This window comes from Piliocolobus tephrosceles, chromosome 12 (assembly GCF_002776525.5).
Source record: "Piliocolobus tephrosceles isolate RC106 chromosome 12, ASM277652v3, whole genome shotgun sequence".
Classification (NCBI taxonomy): Eukaryota; Metazoa; Chordata; class Mammalia; order Primates; family Cercopithecidae; genus Piliocolobus; species Piliocolobus tephrosceles.
The window spans coordinates 43,887,074-43,913,332 of record NC_045445.1 but is presented as its reverse complement, the minus strand read 5'-3'; the positions used below and the strand labels follow the sequence as shown (position 1 = coordinate 43,913,332).

The following is a 26,259-nucleotide window of genomic DNA, read 5'->3' as shown; positions in this document are numbered from 1 at the left end:
GGGGAAAGAATTCAGCAATACTTATCTAACCCATTTTCGGTAATAAGAGAAATATGGCTCTGTCCTGCCCGGCCCACAGGCAGCCAGACTTTAAGGTTATCTCCCTTGTTCCCTGAAAATCGCTGTTATCCTGTTCTTAAGGTGCCCAGATTTCATATTGTTCAAATATACGTGCTCTACAAACAATTTGTGCAGTCAACAAAATCATCACAGGGTCCTGAGGCAGCATACATCCTCAGTTTACGAAGATGATGAGATTAAGAGATTAAAGACAGGCTTAGGAAATCACAAGAGTATTCATTGGGGAAGTGATAAGTGTCCATGAAATCTTCGCAATTTATATTCTTCTGCCATGGCTTCAGCTGGTCCCTCCGTTCGGGGTCCCTGACTTCCCACAACAATTGCCCTCACAAGTCCTGTGCTAAATCTTTACCACCCTTCTCAAACTTCCTGTCCACTCTATTCAAACCTTCTGTTCTCTCCACCCTTGGTAGATCCCCCCTCTCCCCACAAATGACTGAGAAAATTGAGGTTTTGGGATGGAAATTTCCTCAACACTTATCTCTACCTCTGCAAGCTTCTTTACCCACATCCATCCCTATCTTCCTCCTTCTCATCCTGGAAGAATTGGTGTTCATTCTGTTCTGGCCAGTAATACCCCTGTGTGATTAGCTCCCACCTCTGCAGCCTCATTCTGTCAATTAATCACTTATGTACCTGGATATTCTTTTCCTTTCTTTCTTTCTTTTCTTTTTTTAGACAGGGTCTCACTCTGTCACCCAGGCTGGAGTACAGTGGTGCAATCACAACGCATTGCAGCCTCAACCTCCTGGCTCACGTGGTCCTCCTGCCTCAGCCTCCTAAGTAGCTGGGACTACAGGCACATACTACCACACCCGGCTTTTTTTTTTTTTTTTTTTGTATTTTGTAGAGACAGGGTTTTGCCATGTTGCTCAGGCTGGTTTCAAACTCTTGGGCTCAAGTGATCTTCCCACTTCAGCCTCCCAAAGTGTTGGGATTACAGGCATGAGCCACTGTACCTGGCCATTACCTGAATTTCCAACCCTTTCTTCACTGCTGGCTTTTCAGCCAATACAGATGTTCAAATCTTTCCCATTCTAAGAAACTTTCTCGCAATCCCATGCAACTCTGTCTTCCCTCTTCCTTTCACAGCTAAGCATCCTAAAAGAATAATCTAAACAATATTTTCTAAAATTTAGTTCTTTGGGCAAGACAATTTTTGTCTTATCCACGTAACTCTCTATGTTATTAAGTATGTAATACATGTCCTTGAATCTATTGAGTTTTTTTTAGCTAAAATATATAAACTTTCAAGAGACGCCTCATAATATCCATGAGATTGTGACTTTCATTTACTGGTTATCTATTTTAACACAGTTTATGTACAAAACTATTAAAAATGAAATGTTTATGTGTTTGCCACCTGAAATCACCTCACACACGGTGTATAACTTTGGGAGACACTTGGATCTGCCCTTGAGTTTTCTTCTCAATTACCCTTTATTCCTCAGAACATTTCACTGTGATAGTTAACCCTCTATCAGGCTTTTCACAGAGATGGTGCTTCTCAAGATCGCCAGCAACGTCTATCTGACCAAATCTAATGACCATCTCTCAGTCTTTATCCTATGGAATGCTGCTGCATTGGATGGTATTGGTCACTCCATTTTGGAATGCTCTGCTTCGGGGCTTCCAAAGCTCCTCCCATTCCTGGCTTTCCTACCTCACCAATCATATCTTCTCAAGTCTCCTTCACAGGTTATTTTTTCTCATTCCTCTGAGATGTTGATTTCCTCAGAGTTCTGTTCTAGGCTCACATCTTATTCTAATTCTCTGGTATGATTTTGCCTGCTTTCATGGTTTAACTACTAGTCTGTCTAGTTATGGCTGCTACATCACTGTCTACAGCTCGGACTTAGAGATTCACATTCATATAGTTTACTCAACATCTCTACCTGAATGTCTCAAACATGTGTCAAACCCAACCTGTCTGTGTTAAACTCATTATCTTCCCTGTCAGCCCTCCTGCTCTTCTTGTGGTTCGTGCCAAGTGGCACCATCCAATCACCCCAGCTAAAATCTTGGAATCATCCCTGCCTCCTGTATGCAATTCATCCGTTCATCTCACATGTATTAACATATGACTTCTTCCTGCCAGGATCCACAGTGACCACTGGGGTGTCCTGATAAGCAAAAATCAGACACCACCCCTTGTCCCTAATAACATTTATAAGCTAGTGGCGGGGGGAGATGGGTATGAATCAAATATCACATGAATATATCGTTATGACTGAGATAAGTACACTGAAAGAAAGGAACATGCCCTTATGAGAACTTAGAACAAAACAAGCTGACCGAGCTTGGGGGTTTGGAGGAGAGTTCCCTGAGGAAATGACATTTAAACAGAAATCCAAAGGGTGAGTTGGAGTTTATTAGGCAAGTACAGGATTAGGGGAGGTGACTCCTTGTAGATGGGCAAAATAGCATGCACAACAGCACTGTGGCAGTGGGGAGCACAAGGCAGGTGGATGACACTGGGCCTGAGGGGCAGGCTGGGGTCAGATAGGAAGGCTTTGTCACCCATGGTCAGGGGTTTGGCCTTGATTGCCAAAGCTATGGAAAGACTGAAAATTTGAAGAAGGGGTATAACATCAGCTTGCTTCACCAATTGATTCTTCTCTGATTTAACTTATTTACACATTTTAATTCAAAAATCTAAAATATAAAAAGCCATACTGTGAAAAATGTCTTTCCCGTCCCTTCCCTCCATCCGTATCATTCCCTGCTACAACTCGACAAGTAACTACCATTTTTGGTTTTGGCATTTCCTCCCAGAGTTTGTTTTTTGCATATACAAGTACATTTTAAAAATATTTTCCCCCTTCTTCAGACATCCATCTTAAAATAGCAAATACACAACCATCCTGTTGTTACTGTTTTGCTTAGCAATATTTCTTAGAGAGCGTTCCATGTGAGCCCACAGGAAGCTCCCCCTTTCTTTTCTTTTATAGTGGCCTAATATTACATTGTGTGGATGATAGAATACAGTATAATAAAAATGGCAAAGCTTTGATATAAGACAACTGTATGCCAGATATTGTCACTTTTCCCGTGCATTAACTCATTTAATCCCTATAACATCTCTGTTAGGAAGGTGTTGTTATTATCTCCCTTTTATAGAAGAAGAAACTGGTACTCAGATAGCAAGTGACAGTCCCCGGATTTGAACCCAGTAGTACGGTTCCACAGTTCTTGCTTTTAATCATAACACAAGATTACAACACTATACCATAATTTCTTTTTTCAGTCTGCTATTGATGGACATTTAGGTTGTTTCAAATCTTTTGATAATATAAATAACACTGCACTGAAGGACCTGGTACCTTTGCCATTTTGCATATGTGCAAGAATATCTATAGGATATATTTCCTTAAGTGGTAATGCCGAATCAGAGTATATGCATTTGTATTTTTATTGGATATTTCCAAATCCGTAAAAGTTGTACCAGTTTAAATGTTTACTAGCAATATGTGAGAGTGTCTGTTTCTACACAGCCTCACCAAGTTGGATTTTTGCCCATATGACGGGTTAAAAAAAAAAAAAGGTGTATCAGTTCGATTTTAATTTGAATTTCACTTTGAGTGAAGCCAAGTGTCTTTTTACATATTTAAAACTGGCATTTGTCTGGGCTTGGTGGCTCAAGCCTGTAATCCCAGCACTTTGGGAGACTGAGGTGGGTGGACCACCTGAGGTCATGAGTTCGAGACCAGCCTGGCCAACATGGTGAAACCCCCTCTCTACTGAAAATGCAAAAAGTAGCCAAATGTGGTGGTGCACGCCTGTAATCCCAGGTACTCGGGAGGCTGAGGTGTGAGAATTGCTTGAACCCAGGAGGTGGAATTTGCAGTGAGCCGAGATTGTACCACTGCACTCCAGCCTGTGAAACAGAGTGAGACTCGGTCTCAAAAAAAAAAAAAATAAAATAAAATAAAATAAAATAGGCATTTGATTTCCTCTTCCTTGAACTACATGCTCCTATCACATGCTCATTGTTCAATTTGAATCCTAAGAGCTCGTTATATATAAATATTAACAGTTTACCCTTTATGATATGAGCTGCAGATATTGTCCTCAGTTGTGTTTTCTTTTGACTTTGCTAATGTTTTATTCTTGCCATGCAGGATTTTTAAATTTCTTTTTCTTCTTTTCTTTCTTTTTCTTTTTCTTTTTCTTTTTTTTTTTTTTCTGAGATGTAGTCTCACTCTGTTGCCAGGCTGGAGTGCAGTGGCGTGATCTCGGTTCACTGCAGCCTCCGCCTCCTGGGTTCAAGCGATTCTCTTGCTTCAGCCTCCCAAGTGGCTGGGACTACAGGCATGCGCCACTACACTTGGCTAATTTTTGTATTTTTAGTAGAGACGGGGTTTTACCCTGTTGACCAGGATGGTCTTGAACTCTTGACCTCGTGATCTGCCCGCTTTGGTCTCCCAAAGTGCTGGGATTACAGGCATGAGTCACCCTGCCCGGCTGAATTTTTACCTTTCTATGTAATTTATCTTTTATTTTATGCCATCTGGATTTAGAGTCATGGTTAGAAAGCCCTTTATTACTCCAAGGTTTTTAAAAAATATATATCCCATATTTTCTTCTTGTATGTTTATAGCTCCTTTTATATTTTTTTAACATTTAAATCTTTTATTCACTTGGAATATATCCAGATATACAGTGCAAGAAAAGGATCCAACTTTATTTCCAGCTGACTTCCCATTTGTCCCCACAATGTTTATCAAATAGTCCAACATGATCCAATCTGCTTGTGGAGAAGATCACGTTAGCTGCTGTGTGAAGAAATCACCGGGTCCTGCTGCTCTTACCTCCTAAATATCTCTCAGACTCATCCCCTCCTTACCATCTCTAGGACCACTACCTTGGGCCAAACCTTGCGCATCTCTTCCCTCAACGATGATAACTGGCTCTGTGTGATCTCTCTCCAGCCAGCCTCCTTTGCTCCCCTAAGCCCATTCATTCCTGGAGCTTCCAAAGCTATTTCTATAGCTCAAATAGGATCATAGCACTTTGTTGTTTGGAAGCTTTCAGTGGCTCCCATTTCCCCCAGTGCACAAGTCCGTATGACCTGGTACCCTACCCCTTCTCCAACCTTATGTCTTTACACTCCCTTCTTTGTACTGTACACTGTGGTGATCCCCAAATCCTTAGGGTTCCCTGAGTATTTTTTCCAATTTTCATGCCTCTGTGTCTTTGAAAATGCCGTGACTTCTGCCAGGAATGCTCTTCTCCAGCTGTGGGCCTGGAAAACATTCATTTCTCAAAACTCACCTCAGTAGTTACTTTCTCCAGGAAGCCCTCTGTAACTGTTCCACCCCAGCTCCCGCCAGCCGCCTCTGTTCCTCCCATTGTTGTCATCCTCACAGTGTAGTCTTTACATGCTGGTCTCCCTGAGGACAGGAATTTTTCATTTCTTCTTGGTACGTAGGTGATGAATGAATGAATGAATGACCTTCTTTTCAGGGATATATTCATGTACTGCAAATTGCACATAACTTATTATACATCTTACAAGCTAATGTTTACTAGGCACTGGGTTTGTTACACGTGTGATCTTGATCTCATTTAATCCCCACAGTGTCGACTAGACTTATGGGAGTACATCACGTGAGGCCCATGACCTTGAATGAGAAAAATAATCACATCTTTATGTCCGTTAACTCCAACTGAAATACAGTCATCTCTCGGTATCCATGGGGAATTGGTTCTAGGACTCCCCCGACCACAAATACCAAAATCCAAGGATGCTCAAGTCCCTAATGTAAATGACATAGTATTTGCATCTAACTTACACACATCCTCCTGTATACTTTAAATGAAGCTTGTCTAACCTGTGTCCTAGGATGAATTTGAATGTGACCCAACACAAATTTGTAAACTTTCTTAAAGCATTATGTTTGAAAAAAAAATATTTTTTTTTAGCTCATCAGCTATCAGTAGTGTATTTTATGTGTGGCCCAAGACAATTCTCCTTCCCATGTGGCCCAGGGAAGCCAAAAAATTGGACACCCCTGCTTTAAATCATCTCTAGATTACTCATAATACCTGATACAGTGTAAATGCTATGTAAATAGTTGTTATACTGTTTTTTATTTGTATTTTTTTACTATTGTTATTTTTATTTTTAAAAAACATTTTTGATCGGTGGTTGGTCAAATCCACAGATGCGGAACTTGCAGATATGGAGGGCCGACTGTGTGGTTCATCCTTTAGTAAGGAATGTAGATAACAAACCACAGTTACATTAGCAACACTTGGCATGCTGTCATTAATGTAAATTACACATATTTTCCTCTTATGTTACAGTTGTTGCAGATATCTCAAAAAATCATTTGCATTCATCATTACCTCAAAATTTAAAAACAGATGTGCCTTTTAAAAGCATTTTGATAACTATATTTCAAGACGATTATTTTCTTTTGTATTCCTATATATTCTATTTCATATACTTAAATACTTTATTCTGAGAGGGAGCCTTTGCACTTCCCCAAACTGCCCAAGGAGTGCATAGTATCACCAAGGTTAGGAGTCCCTTTGCTAGAGTTTATTTTATTTTATTTTTTGAGACAGATACTCTTCTGTGACCCAGGCTGGAGTGCAGTGACCTGACCTTGGTTCACTGCAACCGCTGCTTCTCGGGTTCAATCAATTCTCGCACCTCAGCCTCCAGAATAGCTAGAATTACAGGCACGTGCCACCACGCCCGGCTAGTTTTTGCATTTTTAGTAGAGATGGGGTTTCACCATATTGGCCAGGGTGGTCTGGAACTCCTAGCCTGAAGTGATCCGCCTGCCTCTGCCTCCCAAAGTTCTGGGTTTATAGGCGTGAGCTACCGTGCCCGGCCTGCACTAGAGTCTAAACTGGTGTTTGAAACCAGGTGGGTAGAGATGCCTCTAATGCTGCCTGTCCATGGAGTCGCTGGATTCAGACAGACTGTAGGTACAAATCCTAGTTCTCCCACTAGCTAGTTAGTTCTGGCGTTTGGTTGAGTACCTTGACTTCTCTGTGTCTGTTTTGTGACTTGCAAAACGAGGGTAGTAATGTACCTACCTCATAGGGTGTTGTGAGGATTCACTGAGCTGATAATATGAAAAGTATACAGAACAATGCCTGGCATATAGTAAATACTATGTATTGCGTTTGTTTTATTTTTATTTTTATTTTATTTTATTTTTTTTGAGATGGAGTCTCGCTCTGTCGCCCAGGCTGGAGTGCAGTGGCGTGATCTCGGCTCGCTGCAAGCTCCACCTCCCGGGTTCACGCCATTCTCCTGCCTCAGCCTCCCGAGTAGCTGGGACTACAGGCACCCACCACTGCGCCTGGCTAATTTTTTTTTTGTATTTTTAGTAAAGACGGGGTTTCACTGTGTTAGCCAGGATGGTCTCGATCTCCTGACCTCGTGATCCACCCGCCTCGGCCTCCCAAAGTGCTGGGATTACAGGCGTGAGCCACCGCACCCAGCCGGGTTTGTATTATTATTAATTAAGCACTGTTCTGCCTTGTGTTAATTATACATCTTTCTTCCAACTACACTGTGGTCTCTAGAGGTCAGGATTGTGCCTTGCTGTGTTCTAAAGCCACAGCACCTTGCATGAACTGAGAACATGCTTTTCAGTGGATTTGACATTACTGGTACTCCCTCCTTTTGAGACACATGTTTCTCCTTTGAGCTCTAGGATACCTCTTTCTCCTGGTTCTCCTACTTCTCTGGTTCTTTCTCCTTGGGCTCTTTTGCTCTGCCTGCCCCATAGACCCTGGTGTTCTCCATCAATAGAGCTAACACAGGCTTGAGAAGCAGTACCGGTACTTCAAAAATAACAATTAGACTCCTCATTTCTGTACGCCTTCTCTCATCCTGCTTGTCTTCCTCCTCTGTTTCCTGTCTTGGTTAGTGGCTCTACTCTCCATCCACTAGCAAAGCAAAAAACGTAGGCAACATCCTGGATCTCTTCCTCTGTGTCATCCCATATACCAATCAGTTCAGAAGTTCTGACAGTTTAAATTCTCAAAATTGTTTGCAGGTTTGGCCCTTCCTCCCCATCCTCACCACCCCATCCTAGTGCGGGCTCTCAGCCTGTATTACCAGGACTACTTTGCTTCCTCTGTCCTCTCCCTGCACCCTGATTTCCCCTACCTCCTACCCAGGCTATCCTCTATAGAGTCTCCAGAGTGACCATTTTAAGGAAAGAGGAAGTCTGATCTGATTTTGCTCAACTGCCTAAAAATCCCATCCAGGTTGAAGACCAAACTTCTTTGCATGGCATTCAAGACCATTCACAGTCTGATTCTTGTCCATCTTTTTGGCCTCATTTCTCATTGCTTAGACTCCGATTCCATCACTTTACCTTCTGGTTTTTATTTGTTTAGTTTTTTTTTAGAGATGGAGTCTTACTATGTTGTCCAGGCTGGAAGGCAGCAATGCAATCATAGCTTACTGCAGCCTGGATCTCCTGGGCTCAAGTGATCCTCCTGTCTCTGCTTCCCAAGTAGCTGAGACTGCAGGTGCACACCACTGCGCCCAGCTCATTACTTTACTTTCTGAATAAACAAATCTGCTGACAGGTTTGCCCAGCCTTCTTTGCTTTGTGTCCAGGCTCACACTATTCTATTCTACTTGAAACCTGGCAAACTTCGTGTCTTCCTTTACAAGTTAGCTCAAGGGTACTACCTCCTCTCTGGAGGTGTCTCTGACTTTCCTAGGCAGCCAAGGGCATGTATTCCTTAATGTGCATTTCTCATACTTTTATTATAATATGCCATGAGTGTAGCAACCACCATTTCTAGTTGTCTGTGTTTTGCCACTAGGCGGCAGTAGTCACATCTTTTCAGGATATTAAGATAAACAATTAATATTGGATATTGATTTATTTTAATTATTAAAAATGTTGCTTAAATTAATTGTTGCAGTTGAGGTGCTATGGGAATAAGGGTGCGGGTAAAGTCCATGAGGCTCCCGGATTTTGGCCTGAGTGACTGGGTGGGATAGAGTATCATTAACTGAGAAGAGGGTACAGAAGGAAGGAGCATGTTTTAGAGAGTGTCTTAGTGTTTTTGGGCTGCTACAACAAAAATACTATCAACGGAGTAGCTTATAAACAATGGAAATGTATTGCTCACAGTTCTGGAGGCTGGGAAGTCCAGATCAAGGTACCAGAAGGTTTAGTGTCTGGTAAGGGCCTGTTCCTCATAGATGGGGTCTTCTCACTGTGTTCTCACATGTGGAAGGGGCAAACAGGCTTCCTTGGGCATCTTTTATAAGGGCATTAATCTCATTCATGAGGAATTCACCCTCATGACCTAATCACCTCCTAAAGGCTCCACCTCTTAATATCATCACACGGACCATTAGGTTTCAAAATGAATCTGAGGAGGGGAACATAAACATTCAGACCATAGCGAGGAAGATGATTTTACTTGAGTTTGAGGTGCTTCTAGGCTATCTAGGTTGAAATGCCCAGGAAGCATTAGGATAAAGTGTTCTGGAGCTGTTCAGGGGAGTCTGGACTAGACACTGACTTTGGTATCATTGGTTACAGAACTAGTAGATGAAAACATTGGAATGAATAAGCTGGTCCAGGGTAACTATGTAGGTAGGGAGAAAATAGGACTTAGAGAAAGCCTTGGGGAACATCAACTTGCAAACAGTAGACAGAAGAAGAAGAGTCTAAGGTGATTGCAGGGAAGATCAGAGTAATAGAAGGAGAGGCTGGTTGTCCTGAAAACTAAGGCAGTAGAAATTTTCTAAAGTAGTATTAGCCAAGCCACATTGGATCTAAGAGGTACAGTAAAATCAGGCCCTCAGAGAAGTGGGAATTGGAAGGAAGAAGTTAAGGGCATTAAGGAAGGAGGGGTTAAGGCTGTTACAGAGCCAAGGGAGGGCATTTTTCCCCCTCCCTTCTCCCCCTCCGTTTCTCTCCTTTTCTCCTCCTTTTCCCTTTCTCTCTGCCCCAGGGCTGAGCATGTTCAAATGTTAAGTTGAAGCACAGTAGAGCCAGGGAACGTTGAAGGTACCAGGGAGAAAGGGGAGTGGATGAATTACAGGTTGATGACAACTGCTGAGAATGACAGGGGTTTGGTGGTGGATTGAGAAGGGTAATGACAAGAGAAGTAAGTGCTATGGGAAATGGAAGAAGGAGATAAGCCTAGATTCTCTCAACACTGTCTAATAGAATTCTCTGTGATGATGAAAATATCCTAGATCTGTTCTATTCCATATGGTAGCCACTAGCTACATGTGGCTTTTGAGCAGTTGAAATGTGCCTAGGGGGACTGAGGAGTTGGATTTCTCCTTCGATTTTAAGGTTAATTAATTTGAATTGAAATTGATTGGTTAATGGATTGATTTATGAGATGAAGTCTCGCCCTGTCGCCCAGGCTGGAGTGCAATGGCGAGATCTTGGCTCACTGCAGCGTCGACCTCCCAGGTTTAAGCGATTCTCCTGCCTTAGCCTCCTGAGTAGCTGGGACTACAGGCACATGCCACCATGCTTGGCTAATTTTTGTATTTGTAGTAGAGATTGGGTTTCACCATGTTGGCCAGACTGGTCTCAAACTCCTGACCTCAAATGATCCACCCACCTCGGCCTCCCAAAGTGCTGGGATTACAGGCGAGAGCAACCTTGCCTGACCTGAATTGAAGTTTAAATGGCTATGTGTGGTTAGTGACTATTATATTGGGCAACATAGCTCTCAAAGGTTGGTGACTGGCACTGTGGGGCCCTCCTGAAAGAGGAATCCCTGGATTTTTCTGGCACTGATCTGTACGGTTACCCCATTTGGGGTTCAGCAGCCTAAGTGGAGGAGCAGGACGTCTGGCTGGAGGGATCCATCCAATGTTGAGATTTTGTGTAAGTAGGGTCAGTATTGTTGAAAATCTAGAAAGTAAGGGATGTTTGGGTGGTACTAGAGAGTTTTGGTAATCCTGCAACACACTGTATTGCTGTCAGGTTTTTGACCAAGGACAGGTCACCCAAGGACCAATAGCAGAATGGCAGACAGAGCAGCACTTTATTATTAGCTGAGCAGGTACCCAGTACCTTTAGTGCGGGGCTTCTCTGGCAGGCTGGGCGAGAGCTTGCAGCTATGTTCTCAACATCTCGGTGAGCTTCCCACTCTGTACCTAGAGAATATAATGTGGCTACATGTATAACGCAGGCCCCCCCTTACTTTCCACCCTATCAAAGGCATTGAGAAGCTAGAGTAGAGAGGAAGGTGAAGAGGCCTAGCTATGCAAAGAGACAGTTTCTGCTGAGATGTGCACGATGAAATACACATGCTGCCCATTACAAAGCTAGACTACCTGGTTTCAAATACTGGTTCTCCTCGTTACTGCTGTGTGACTTTGGCCAAGTTCCCTTACCTTCCCCTGCTTCAGTTTTCTCAGCTGTAAAATAATAATAGTACTTCCTCATATGGTTGTCATGAGCATTAAATGACTTAATGTATTAATATATAAAGCGCTTATTACAGTCCCTGTCGTGTAATGGTGGTATATAAGTTGTTTGCTATTATTAGTATGGTTTCAGCTTGCCAGTACACCGTGGCCCTGCCTACTAATCTAATAAAATGTGGTTTGCGCAGTTTCTTAGGTTCTTATCTTTAGTAAGCCACCCTTTGGGGATGATGTAGTGAGGGGAGGGGATAGGTGAGAAGTGTGGGAAGAGGGGAATGAAGAGTTCTCCTTCCCACCAGGGAGTTGAGAGTGCTGGTGTCAGAGTTTGAGGCCATGGAGTCCAAGCTGGTGTGGAAGAAAGGCTAGAAGAGAGCTGGGGAACAAGGAGTAATTCTATGGAGGGAGGTAAGGAGCATCAAGGGATCACAGGTCACGAGGAGGTCTAGGGTCACGTGCATAGTAGGAATAAGGATATGAAACCACAGAGGCTGTGGTCAGATGATCCCAGCAGAGGCAGGGAAGTTCAACGTGATGACAGAAGGTAGGTTGTGGTTAGTGCGGTTGAGTAGACCAGTACAGTTGAGGAGGTTCAGGAGACCACGAGGTTAGGGTATTGGAAGAGGTGCCTGCATGGATGTTAAAATCTCCCAGAATGCCATCAGGAAAAGGTATAATGTATAAAAGAAGCTGGTAAACTAAGTGACACTGATCTAAGATGAATCCAATGACCTGGAGGCCAACAACAGGTGACAGTGACAAAGAGGAGGAACTGAATCTTGAAAGAGAACGTGGCAAGAGTAAACATCTAGAAGCAATAATGGAGGGCTAGAGGAATCTTCAACTTCCCTTCTCCCACAAAAGATTGCTGTAGGAATAGAAGGATTAAAAAAGAACAGCCTTCTCAGAGCTGTTAGTGGAAGAAATCACACCCTCAGCAGACAGCCAGAGTTCCTTAGGGTGAGGAGGTGAAAGGGACATTCTGGGGAAAGGTGGCAGGTCTAGACAGATTGGTTGATCATGAACACCCCTGGCCAGTGGTGGTGGTGGGCTTCCAGAGGTTCTAGTGGATGGGTTGGGAGGAAGTCAGCCACAAGGTGGTTGGAGGAAAGTGCCCACACAGCTTTAGGCCCACAGCTTGGTCCTGCCTACAAGGGGTTGGTGACGCAACTCAGGAGTTCCCCTCTGAGAACTCCCCTTTCTTTCTTCATCTTTGTGATGTGTTTTGATTGGTTGGTTGTGATGGTTTTCATTTCGGCAGCAGTTCTTAACCTGGGGTTCACAAATAGGATCTTAAGGGGTTCATTAACTTGAATGGGGGAAAGTGCCATCTGTATTTTCACTGACCTCTAGCAGAAATGTAGCACATGAACGCAGGCAACAAGCACCAGTGGTGTTAGCCCTACCTGTGTCTTTGTTGTCAGTAGCAATCATAGATGGCTTCCTATCACATTACAGTAGTAGCGGCCATCTCAGGGCAGTGTTTATGCTCATCTGCTTTGAAAGTGATGGTAGTTATTAGGCCTGCTGCTAGATCTTGTGATTAAATGTATTTATAAAGAAACATAATTAGTATATTACAAAATTTTAAAAATATTTTGGTGACTGTGTTTTAATATAATTGAATTCCTTCGCCTTTTATTTTATGCATTTCAAACATTGTTCTGAGAAGGAGTCCTTTGGTCTCCCCAGGCTGCTGGGGTGCAGGGGGTGGGGTGGAGGGCCTGCTTCAAGGCTGCTGGGAAATCCCTTTCTATTTCACTAGAGGGAGCACTTGTTTCAGAATTGGTGAGCAGCGACCCTCAGGCTTGACACCCAGTAATAAGATTGTTTTGTTTTGTTTTGTTTTGTTTTGAGATGGAGTCTTGCTCTGTCACCCAGGCTGGAGTGCAGTGGTGTGATCTTGGCTCACTGCAACCTCCACCTCCTGGGTTCAAGGGATTCTCATGCCTCAGCCTCCTGAGTAGCTAGGATTACAGGCATGCGTCACCATGCTAATTGTTGTAATTTTAGTAGAGGTGGGATTTCACCATGTTGCCAAGGCTGGCCTTGAATCCCGAAGTGCTGGGATTACAGGCGTGAGCCACTGTGCCTGCCTGAGAAGGCTGTTTTGCAGGCAATTCAGATGTCTTTGGAGGACGTTTCAGGAAACTGGAGTTAAGAACCTCAGTGTTGTTTGTTCTAGGCAGGCCACCTCTCTGTTGAGTGGGCTTTCAGCTCATCTTCTGGAGGATGAGGATTGGACCTCATGTGCTAGTTACTTTCTGGGACCAGTTAAAGTGGAAGCACTTTGGCCAATGGCAGCTCAAAAACTGGCTCCAAGGGCATGTTGACCTCAGTATCCAGGTTGAGTTTCCTGTTTCTCCTCCATACCAGTGAGCCCATTGCCCCTCCCATCTAGCTAGTGTTAGGATGTTGGAGAAGTTCCCCTCTTCCATGAGGCTTCCCTGCTCCACTATACTAGTCAGGTAAGGGCAGATGAAAGTATAGGAACTCTGGTAAATCCTGAAGGCTCCTAAAGGGTTAGTGGGTGCGGGAGGAACTGAGGGATTTGACTGATTGGCCAAGGGCTGAGCCTTGTGCAACAGGTGGATAGGTGGGTTTCTGAAAACCACTGGGTTATCCCTGCTGAGGAAGAAGTGATTGGTGCTCAGGAGTCCTTTGTGGGAGCAAATGATTAAGTGTTTTCTGCCTTAATTTTATCACCTTCCAGGACACACTGCTCCTCCCACCTGGCCAGACTGTGTCCCCTTCACTGGCAGCTTTTCCCAGGTCTCTTGGTTCATCTCCCAGCTCCAGGATTCCCTCTAAGTCAGTGTTTCTCCTATATGGTTGGAGGATCCAAGCATCAGGATCATCCTGAAGTGCTTGTTACTAAAGTGGAGATTCCAGGGCCCACTCAGACTCCCTGGATTCAACTCTATGGGGCCGGGCCCACGAAGCTGCATTTTCCACAGCTTCCCTAGGACAGTTGTTTTCAAAGTGTGGTCCCTGGATTAGCAGTATCTGCCTAACCAGGGAACCTGTTATTAATGAAAATTCTCAGATTCCAGATTCCAGGCTTCACCCTAGACCTACTAGAAACTCTAATCAGAAACTCTGAAGTAGGGCCCAACAAGCTGGATTTTAAGAAGCCCTCCTAGAGATTCTGATTTTGACCCACACTCCAGTTTGAGAGCCACCGCCCTAGCAGATTCTGATACAGAATGAGTTGAAACCTTGTTGTCTCAGATGATCCAAGAGTTGGCTCCCCCTTGCATAAAGCTCAGCAGGAGACACAGCTAAGGTCACACAGCAGCTTGGTAAGAGTAGAAGCTGGGACCTGGGTCCTTGGACTTCAGTACATATTCTGCTAGGTCAGGTCCACCTGTTGGATTCTTTACCAATTCAGGGTCCTCATCCTGTATACTACTGTCAGGGGGCTGCCTGTCTGATCCTCATGGATGAAGGTGGGTCTTTAAGTTGCCTTAGCCACAGGCTGGGTGGCCAGTCAACCCCAACTAGGCTCTTCGAGAGTGAAGCATGGCCTGGGTAGACTCTCCAGCCCCTTAGGATGGGAGGTTGACAAGATGGACCTTCCATGTGAACACCTAACCCAGGACATCCTCCACTTCCAAGTACAGTAAACAGAATAGAGGATAGGTTCTTTTGGTCAAATGCCTGGATAAGGGGAAACCTGACTTGAGCCGACACTCAGTGGTAAGAATGGGGATCAGATATTCATGGTTATCTTGGGATTGTGCCATGCTGAGATATCTTTTAGGCAGCCATAGCTTACAAAGGCTAAAAATGGGGGTATCTCATTTAAAGAGTACCAAAGATGGGAATACATTGTTGTTAGGAGCCAAACTTGTCATTCTCTTCCCTATCCCCAAACCTGCACCTTCTCCGATGTTACCCATCCTTTTCAGTGATACCATCACCTATTCGTTATCCGGGCCAAAAATCTAAAGCCAATCATTGGTCTATACTCCTGTCCCTGCCCCCATCCAATCAGTGACCGCATCCTATTAATTTGACCTCCTGATCATTTCTCAAATTTATTTCCACTACTCCAACTTTACTTCAGGTCAGATCATCCCTGACTTTGTTTATTGCAACAGCCATCTAACAGGTTTCCCTGCCTCTAGTCTCACCCTGTTTTGTTCTAAGGGCACGTAGGATGAGGCCTGAGAATTGGCCATTGGATTTAGCAATGAAAAAGTCATTTGTGACTTTAATGGGAGCTGTTTTGGTGGAGGGAGGGAAGCCTGATAAGAGTGAGTTTAAGAGAGAACAGTAAGAGAGAGGAATTATAGGTAGGGAGTATACCAGTGCTGTCCAATAAAAACATGGGAGGCACATATCTAATTTCAAATGTTCAGTAGTTGCATTAAAAGCAGGTAAGAGAAACAGGTGAAATTAATTTTAATAATAGATCTTACTTAACCCAGTATATCCAGTATTTTATCATTCCAATATAATCAATATAAAAATTATCACCAGGATATTTTGCTGGATTTCCTTTGAAATCCAGTGCACATTTTGTAATAACAGCACATCTCAGTTCAAACTAACCACATTTCAGGTGCCCACGAGCTGCATGTGACTAGTAACTACCATATTGGACAGCACCGGCATAGACAATTATTTCACGGAATTCAGCTTTATAAAGGGGAGCAGAGGAGCGAGGTAGTGGCCAGATGGGGAAGTAAGGTCAAGTGTTGACTTGTTGGTTTTAGAACGGGAGCTATTACACTACTTTTCGTTTATACGCTAATGGACTTAATCCAGTAGAGAGGAAGAAATTGCTTACATAAGATGACAAAACAGCGACTGGAGTGATGCTGTTGAGTAGGTGAGAGGGAACGGAACCTGGATGCAAATAGAAATTCTGGCCTTGGCTAGGACACAGGGCAGTTCATCTGTGGTGACGGGGAGTGGGGGAGTGAAGGAAGAGCATATTGGGCACTGATGCAGATAGATGGGTAAATGTGATTGTGGGAGCTTATGGAAATTTTTGTCTGATTCTTTTTTTTCTCCGTGAAGTGGGAAGCAAGGTTAATATCTGAGAGTGAGAATGGGATAGAAGTATTAAAGATTTGAGAAGAGAGAAAATATTAAATTGTGGCCTAGGAGCGAGACAGAGTGAATGGACTAGGGAAATACAGTATGATTGCCTGGCAACATGAAAGATGCACTTGAGGTTTGTGATCACGAATTTGAAATGAGAACAGTCAGCGCTGTTGTTTTTCTCTAGTACATTCAGCTGTGAGGGACAAGCAAGGCAGAGGAGGAGCTTTGAATTCAACCAGGGCTGGGTTTTCTTTCCAGCTGAGTACAATAATGAGAGGAACAATGGAGTCAAAGGCATATGCAAGGGATAATTAAAATCATGGGCCATGGAATTTAAGGACAGAAAAGGGAGCCATGAGGGACAGTAAAAAGATGGTAGGACCAATGGATCACAGACTCCAGTGGGATCAAAGAAGTGTTGGGGTCATCGTTATCGGGAATGAGCTGGAAAGATAGAAGTGGTGGTTGAAGTGGGAATGCTTGACTTGAAGATTAGGGAGGAGCTACAGATGCACATAATTATAAGGTCTCAGGCACAACCATGACAATGAGTGGCTGAGATGTGGTAAAGGGCAGTGGCATTGAAAACAAGAGGCCAAGGAACTGACACATCAGGATGCTGGAAGGATGCATCTAGATGCATGTTGAAATTAACAAGAAATCTGATGGGTGGTAGTGAGCCAGGTACTAAAGGAATGAGGGCCATGACCCATATGTCTGTAGATGACTGTGAAAGGGAAGGATAGCAGGTGGTATGGTATGGTAGTGGTGGGATTTTAGGGAGAAGGGAGGACCACTCATCTGGGACTGCAATGAAAAGAAAGAAGTTATTCACTCTGCCTACATGGGCCAAAGGAGAAAAATCAGTCACTACTTTAGAGGGCCACAGATGAAGCAGGCAGGGAGAGGTAGGTTGGGTAAGAACAAAAGGGTGAAGGGAACATTCAGAGAAGAGATTGAGGACATAGGAACTGAGCTAATGATTGATCTGTGATTTTTGCCTATCCTGTTCCCTTTTCCTGGAATTTCCTTCCTTACCTTGTACACATAGAAATTCTTCTTCATCTTTCCTCATCCTGCTCCTGCACTGCTACTTTCCTGAAACTGCTATTGCAAAGGTTACTAACTAGTGATCGGCATGTTGCCAAACCCAGTGGAAGTGCTTGTCTTTACTGTACCCCTATAGAGAAGTGTGTTCCCAGTGGAATTTTCTGTGGTGATGGGAATACTCTTTCTCTGCACTGTCCAATATGGTGGCCACTAGGCACATGTGACTGCTGAGTACATGAAATGTGGCTGATGTGACTGAGGAACCAAAGTTTTAATTCTGCTTAATTTTACTTTATTTAAACGTAATTAGCCACATGTGGCAAGTGGCTACCTTATTTATTGGTCAGTGCAAGTAATAGAGCACTTAACACTATTGATCCTTTCTTTCTTGAAACTTGATGTTCTCTTGACTTCCAGCACACCTCTCTCCTAGTTTTATGATTGCCTCTTTAATTTTGTCTTCAATCTTGACTTCTTATGGATCTTTCTCCTTCTGCTAGCCGCTTAACTGTTGCTGTATTCCAGGCTTCCTCCTTGATCCTTTTATCACATTTTGTGGACTCTCATTGATCTTATCCATACCCCAAGCCCTGTTTCCAGGCCATCTCCCTCTCCCGAGTGCTAGACCTGGACATAACAGCCTTTTGGAGACATCTGCTGGCATAGTGGATAGGCATTCAGTGCTGGCATGCTCCAACCTGATCTCATCTCTTCCCTAAATTACCTCCTCTCAGTTACTGAAGTCGTAGACCTGGAAGTTACTCTAGATGTCTCCTTCCTGTCTGACAAATTGCCAAGTCCTCTATGCCACTGCAGCAGCATTTGAACTTGTCTTCAGTCTTGTCCCTCTCCAGTCCATTGTCCACAGTGCTGCCAGAGCAGTCTAGGTAGCTGAAACATACATTTGACCTTTTTATTCTCCTTGTTAAAACCTTTCAGTGGCTTCTCATTGTATATAAGATAAAGGCCAAGTTCCCAGCATGGCAAACAAGGCTCTTCATGACCCAGCCTCACCTGCATGTTTCTCCAGGTTCATCTCCTGTCCCTTCTCACAAAGTTCTCTCCTTTCTAGTAACGCAGAACTGCTTGTAATTGTACACAAACAGCATGCAGGTTCATGGCTCCACACCTTTTCTCAGGCTATAACCTCTGCCTGGAGTTTACCCTCCTTCCTTCAAGGCCCTACCCCAACCCCTTGTGGTTCTGCAAAGCTCACCTCAACTGTCATCTTCTCCAGCTACTTTTCTTCAGTGTCTCTGTTACTTAATGCACTTACCTTACTACACCATTGCATCATTCACTTGTAAACACAGGTAGTTCTCAAGAGCGGGGACTATCTTTGCCTCCTTCTTTCCACTGTCTGGCATGGAGTCTTATTCCCAATGTGGACTCTGTAGATGTTGAGTGAATAGGTACCATGAATAAGTGAGTGACTTGAAGGAAGCAGGAAGAAGATTGGAGAGTGGGATGTCACACTGCCCAGTCTCATCTCCTTGGTATAAGTCCTTCATTGGTGGGATTATAGGATGAGAAAAGGGGCCCCTGGGAGGCCTGTGGGGATCAGTCTTGGCTGCTGCTGGTGCAATTGACTTCTTTCCCAGGACTCATAAAACTCGCTTCTGGCAGAAATCGATTTTAGGAAAAGCTATTATCTAGGTTTCCCCCTACCTTTGCAGCCGACATACTTCTCTCTTCCTGGAAGATAAGATGCTAGCAAAAAATGTCACATTTTTTCTTAAAGTAGGAAAAGGTTTTTTATATGTTTAATTTTTTGAAAGTGCCTAAGTTTCTGTTTTCTATTAGAAGAAAACTGATTTTTCACTGGGATTTTCTCAAGGGCCACATGCAGGTATACAGAAAAGAGAATGATATGTGTTTGCATACAATTTGCATATATCCATGTAGACTGGATCATCTATTCTCAGAGTACTTTCTTTTTTTATTTTTTCAAAAAAAAAATTGAATACTTGATCAACTTTTCAATGGAAAAAATCAGTAACAGTGAAAGGCAGTGGAAACCACAGTGGAAGTCCCCCTTCATAGAGATCACCTCTTTAGAAGAGTCCCCATCCTCTTCTAGTCTTCTATAAGATTTTGGATGGTTGTGGTGGCCATGATAAAAAATAGCAGCAGCCATCTGCATGCCAGGATAGCTGTCGCGTATACTTTTATCTGTTTTTCCACTCACCAGCCCTTAGAGGTAAATGTTACCCTCAGCCCACCAACAGGAAAACAGGCTTAGAGGGGTAGCAAAATTTGCCCAAGGTCACTCCTGTGGGTAGTGGCAGAGCCATGATTCAAACCCAAGGTTATCTGGCCCCAAGGCCTTTGTTTTTAAACTACTAAGCTGTATTTTCTGCCATTCGTGTACTGCTTGGTGTTTTGTCTTTTGTCCTTGCCATTACCAGCCATAGACAGATACATAGTTTGGCTGTCATTTGAATGGTAGTGGACTCTGTTGCACAGTGTTGAGGTACCATAGTTTATGTAAACATCTCCCTACTTGGTTTGTTTCCAGTTTCTCAATATTATAGATAGTACAGGTGTCAATATCTTTGCGCAAATTAGGGTGGTTTGTTGGAGTTTTTATGTATTTGATGTGGTCCACAAAGTAGTATTTTTGAGCCAAAGAGTTATAATTTTATGATTCTCCAGAAAGTCTATACCATTAATTCACCCAAGCAGTGATTACTTTTGGAGTGCCCACTGCGTACCAGGTGCTGGACGTGAAGAGGTAATTCAGAAACAGCCTCTCTCTCAGAGAACTAGCAGTCTGGTATGGGATGGATGATGTAGCACAGAATGAATGCTACTAAAGTGGGAGTTTGGGCAAGGGGCAGTGAGAGCACTGAGAAACAGTCCCCTGGTAGTATCTGTGAGTGTTCCCTTCCCTTTGCAGCACTGGGCAAGACAGGGGAGGAGCATGATAACAGGGCTGGCTGCAGAGCTGCCTCCTGGCTGAGGACATCCCCGCCAACACCCACGGGCTTTCCTGCAGCCGCCACCTGGCTCAATCACTGCTGCCCATCTGCCACTAGGGGGCGCCGAGCAGGGAGGGTGGTGGGAGGGGGGCACCCAGGACAACAGGACTGGGGGCTCCAGCAGTGGGAGGAGCGGCAGCCTAAGCACTCGTCTGTCCTCCAGGCCTCCTCTTCCCTTGTATGCCCACCGCAGCCAGGGTGACAACACGGTGCCCAGTCCACACTCATTCAGCAGACAGGAATGTGTGCATGCCTTAAGGGCATAGCTCAGTGCGTTTTCACGCACGCACCAAGCACTGTGCTGGATGCCAGGAATGTAGAAGTGGCTTGACGTGGTCCTTGACCCTGAGTTGCACTTGGTCTAGAGGGTTGGACAGACAAGGGAAGAGACAATCCAACTTGTGTGCTGGAGGTCTTCACAACTGGTAACAGGAGCAGTGAGCTCCCTAGTGAGTCCCCTGGCAGTATGTGAGAGTTCATTTCTCCAGTGCTCCACTCTTATGACTTTGACTGTGACGTTGCCCATCTTCCAACCTGGAATTTCTCCATCTATAAAATGGAGGGAATGATATCTATGTCTGCAAAGGGCCTTCTGACCCAGATATGCCTTGAGCCTAAAGCAAGCCTGAGCTTCTTCCACAGAAGAGCCCCCATCCCTGGTACCCACTTCAGTCACTGAAGAAAGTCTCCTTTCTCTTCTCCCCCACATGCTCTCCTTACATGATTTTCCTTGGCATTCTGCCCCTGACCTTTTCCTTCTGTCTTTCTACGTATGTTCCCATGACTTCAGTTACCACTGTGTACTGATGACACCTACATCTCCATGCTCGCCCCCATCTTCTTCACTGAGTTCGTGACTCATGTAACAATGAAAATAATCAGCGTTTGCTAAATTCCAGATACAATACTGTAATTACGGTATATTATCGCATCTGTCCAACAATATTGTGAATTAGGCAGTGCCACCCCATTTTATAGGTGAGTAGAACCAAGTTCAAGAGATGCTGAGACTTTCCCAAGGCCCCAAAATTGATAAATGATGGGGCCAGGATTTGCAAACCTCTACCTGTTGAGCTCCACTGCCCACGCTCTTATCCATCACACTATATGTCCTAGAGTACAGGCAGCTGCCAAAGACCTATTTCCACTTGGATATTCCTCATACGCCTCAATTTCATGTCTAAACTTGGCCTCATCATTTCCCTTCTGTGCCAATCTGCCTTTTCCTCTCTTCTCCATTGCAATAAATGGCACCATCAACCCAGTGATACCCCAGCCAGAACCCTGGGAGTCTTCCAAGATCCTTCCTCTCCCTTACCAACCCCCATCTCCCCAACAGTCTTCTCCAATCTTCTTCCACATCACGGTGATTTTTCCCCCACTCTCCTCCAACCTCGCTGCTGTTGCCTTCCAAGGCCATTGATCCTGCTCTCTTTTTGGGCTCCTGCAGCAATCTTCTTACCAGCCTCCCTGCCTCGACTCTGTCTGCTTGAGTCCATCCCCTGCACACCAGCCAGGGTGATCCTTTGCAAACACACATGTGATCACCCCACCTTACTGCTTCAAAACTTCTACTCCCTTCTGTGACTCCACAGCAGAGCTTAAAGCTGGCCACCCATGGGCTGAAATCCATCCAGAAGACATGTTTTGCTTGGTCCAAAATGTTCTTAAAACATTTTGAATTAGTCGCCAACATTGGAAAATCAGGAAATTTCACATAGAAGTTCATATATATTGGCTTCTCTTGCAAAAGTGAAAAAAATTGGTAACTCTGAGTCCACATCCCTTCAGGGCAGTGATTGGATGGAGCTGAATGGTGGTTGCCCTCTTTAGAAGGGGTGTGGGCTTTTCAGTTTGACAGTCTCCAGCATCTCCTAGCGTCTCTTAGGCCCTGATCACACCCCTGCTTCCAACTGTCTGCCTAAGAGTTGGGGCATTTGAGCTCATGACCCTGGTGCATGGGATGAAGCCCAAAGCCCTCAGCATGGCTTCTCGGGTCCTATGTGTCCCAGCCTGGAGCAGACCAGCCTTGCCGACCTCTGAGTCTAGTACCTGCTAACTTCCCCATTACACTCTCCCCTGAGGTCCCATGGAATTGTTATTCATAGTTCTCTGAATTGCCCCACTCTTGTCTGCCTCCATGCAAGCTTATGCTTTGGAATTCCTAGGCCCCTCCTTAACACCTGTTTGTCCTTCTGGGCTTTGCACCAATACTTGCTCTACCAAGAAGCATTCCTTGTGGCCCTGGCTGAGTTTTGTTTTCCCATAACAGGTGGCGCAGACCTCAGTCATCCCACCAGCTACCCTATGTTGTAGTTGTTGACTGTGAGTCTGCAATTGCACGGAACCTGCCTTCTTTATCTTCCTGTCCTCAAAGCTTTGCACAGGACTTGGAATACACAGGGTGCCTCATAACTGTTGAATGAATGGATGAATCAGTGAAAGACTGACTTGGGAAAATAATAGTCTAGGATGTGATGTCACCCCTAATTGCTTGGGATGGGGGTTCCAGGTCTTTCATTCTTCAGCATTCCCCACTCTGAGTTCCCACTCAGAGTGATACCCACAACATGGTATAAACCATGCCCCCATTCTCCAAGCTCTGGAATACATGCAGCCCTACTGGGATGGTACTTTTTAGCAATGATAGAGGTAAAATATATTATTTTTGGTATCCCTGGGGGAGAGTTGGCACATTCTTCAGTTATTTGAATGATAATGATGATAATGCCAGCATCCAACACTCACTGAGCACTTACACTGTGTCAGACCCTGAACTAAGAGCTCTCAGTATATTGTTTCATTTATTCCTCCAACACTAAGAAGTAGGTAGTACTATTGTCCCCATTTTATAGGCAAGTAAACTGAGATACAAGGATTTTAAACAACTTTTCACATGGCCCGTAAGCGGTAGAGTCAAGATTTGAACTCAAATCTAACTTCAAAGTTAACATTCTCAATCACGACACCATACTTCCTCAATGACATTTCTCTTTAGAAACATGAGGAAATAAATACGGGAATGAAGGCTATACAATTATCTATACAGTAAGATTGCAAATATTAATTTAGAAAAGAAAGAAAAGAAAATCCTGAGGCATAGAGAAAATGACCAAAGAGACAAACTCGTGAAAATTTTATTTAATGAGTACATACCACTTTTGTGATTAAAAATGTCCTCTCTTTGTAGTGACCCCGGAAACAAGTGGCAGGACAGAGGGCAGGAAGGGGCTGGGTTGAGTACCCAGCTAATCAGCGGGGCTGTCTCTTGAGTAGTTGACACTGATCAGTAGAAGGAACAGTCATCAGGCAGCAGCTGTGACCTCAGTACCTGCACCCTCATGGTGCAAAGGTGAAGTGGGTCACTATTCCTGCCATCTCACCATCTCCCCTCTTCCTCCAGGTGCTTACACTCCAGAGCCCCTCAGCAGTTTCCGGTGGGCTCTTCTCTCAACTGGCCTCATGTTCTTTTATCACTTCAGCGTCTTGCAGATCCTCGGCCTGGTAAGTTTGGTTATATCCCCTTCTATCCCCTCTGTTTGCAGTTCTCCATAAATCTCGATAATCCTGGTTGGCGCTGGCGTATCACTTTGTTTTGAAAATACAAGATGCTAAAGGCCAGGATGTCAGATTGTTGTGTCTGGATTGCTGATTTATGATCTACAGCCTTGGCCTGTCCAAAGAGTTTTCTGAGTCTTTCAGTAATGACTGTTTCTTTCATCCCTGGGGAGGCAAGGATGCCTTTCACTCATGGCCACTTGGGTCGGAAACAATGAGCTGCAACTGGAAAGTGGTTTGTTGTGGACCCCATGGGGAGGCAGGACCCTAACCCTGGCCCTTGGCCTGGGGGAGTCTTCTGACCTTGGGTCCATCCTGGGCCGTTTCATAGGCCCTGAAGGCTGGGCTATTCCCTGAGCTTCATGGCCAGTGGAAGTGTGGTGTTGGGGAAATCCTGTGGCATTCTGGGGTGTTTAGAGCTTCCTGGAGTCATGAAGAATGGTTGGACTCAGTAGCTGAGTTATCCAGAGCCCAAAATTGCTGAGTGGAAGAGTGTATTTCAGTGGCAAAATGAGTAGGAAGAGCTCAGGGCTGGAGCTGGGAGTCAGGAGACCCAAGTTCAAGTCCTGGCTCTGCCACTGCTCTGAATGAGTCACCTCATCCTTGAGGGCAGAGGGTTCTCCACCTGTCTGTGACATGGTATAAAAGCCCCAACTTCCCTGAGAGGTGGTGAGGACTCGTCTTTAATGTGAACAGGCTTGAAGGGCTTTGGAAGGCAGGTGCCGCGACCGTCCTTGGGGCAGGTGTGGCATGTCTGGTTTTGTGTGCAAGCGGCAGTAATGTAGCATTAGCCATGTGGAGCCTCGCGTGACCTAGCCTGACTAGGGCGTGTAACCGATGTCCCCAACACCTTTGTAGAAGCAGTCACTTTCTCTTCCTCATTCTGGTGTATGGCTCTGCTCGGGTTTGCTGGGGGCTTAGTCTGAGCTCCTTGCCAATAGTGTGAATGCTTCCCGCGCTCTCAGGAGGAAGCCATACAAAGTTCACACCCTTACCACTCACTGCTCTCCACTGGGACCCAGATTCCAGCGGCATCAGTGTGCTCATGTCACTCTACATACCATGCTCAGGCAACGCCGCCTACAAGGAGGGCAACCCTCACCCCATTCCTCAACGTAAACCCCCATCCATCTTGCATGAGTCCATTCAGGTACTACTTCTGTCATGGAATCTTCTCTGAGGACTCAGCCCCCATATTGTATGCTCCTCAGACCTCCTCATTGTGTATAAAGCTCGGTGAGCCCTGTCTGGTTTGGGGTCAGATGTAGTAAACCTTTGACCACCCCCACTTGATTGATTGCCAGTTACGTGGAGGCAGGGACCACGCTGTGGGCTGTACTTTTAGCCTGCAACACCTCTCCGGGGACTAGGCACATAGTAGATGCTCAGGAATGGCAACAAGTTCTGGGCCCAACCAGAAGGCAAGACCGTGAGCAAAACTGAACAGCTTTTCCACTGGACAGCCCTCCCCCATCACCTCCAGAGGCCTCTAGCCTTGACTCACTCAGAAAACCGAGGGAAGAGAAGAAATCCCTTTATAAACAGGTGGGGATTGGTCAATCCCTCCTTGTCTAGTCCCCCATTAGGTAGAGATGGCTGAACTGGCAGAAGCCAGAGAAAGCCTAAGGATGGTGAACGCTCACTCTACCTCCCTTGTCCCTGCAGGTCACCGAAGTGAATTTGAACAACATGCTGTGTCCGGCCATCTCAGACCCATTCTACGGCCCCTGGTATCGCATCTGGGCCTCGGGACACCAGACTCTCATGACCATGACCCACGGGAAGCTGGTCATCCTGTTCTCATACATGGCTGGGCCCTTGTGTAAATATCTGCTGGATTTGCTCCGGCTTCCAGCCAAGAAAATAGACTGAAGGTGCTTTTTTTTTTTTTTTTTTCTTTTTTTTTCTCCCTGAGGAAGCAAGTCATGACTTGACTTGGAGAACACCCAGTTCTTGATGAAATCATGGGAGAGGGCAGTAGGATGTTTGGTGTATTTCTTTTTCCTCCTTTCTGTCCCTTTCTTCTACCACTCTTCCTTCCCCAGCTCTTCCCCCTAGGATGTCTCCTTGAGCCTGGGGTGTAGTGCTGGGCGCTGGATTTTCCTCCTTCCCTTTGGCTCTCTCTCTGCTCCTAGTGGCCTT

General features: G+C 44.8%; 1 protein-coding gene across 11 annotated transcripts in view; it reads left to right on the top strand.

Moving 5' to 3' along the window:
• The window catches only part of TMEM164 (transmembrane protein 164), a 191,431-nt gene that overhangs the window by 154,603 nt on the left and 10,569 nt on the right, over positions 1–26,259 (top strand). For 8 of the 11 annotated variants that reach the window (XM_023203067.1, XM_023203073.2, XM_023203078.2 and 5 more), the window contains 2 exons: positions 23,963–24,063; positions 25,783–26,094. In XM_023203067.1, coding sequence (XP_023058835.1) covers positions 23,963–24,063; positions 25,783–25,989 — 308 coding nt within the window. In that variant the 3' untranslated portion in view covers positions 25,990–26,094. Of the gene's footprint in view, positions 1–23,962; positions 24,064–25,782; positions 26,095–26,259 lie in introns of those variants that run through there. The other 3 variants (XM_023203071.1, XM_023203068.1, XM_023203070.1) reach the window with 1 other exon arrangement.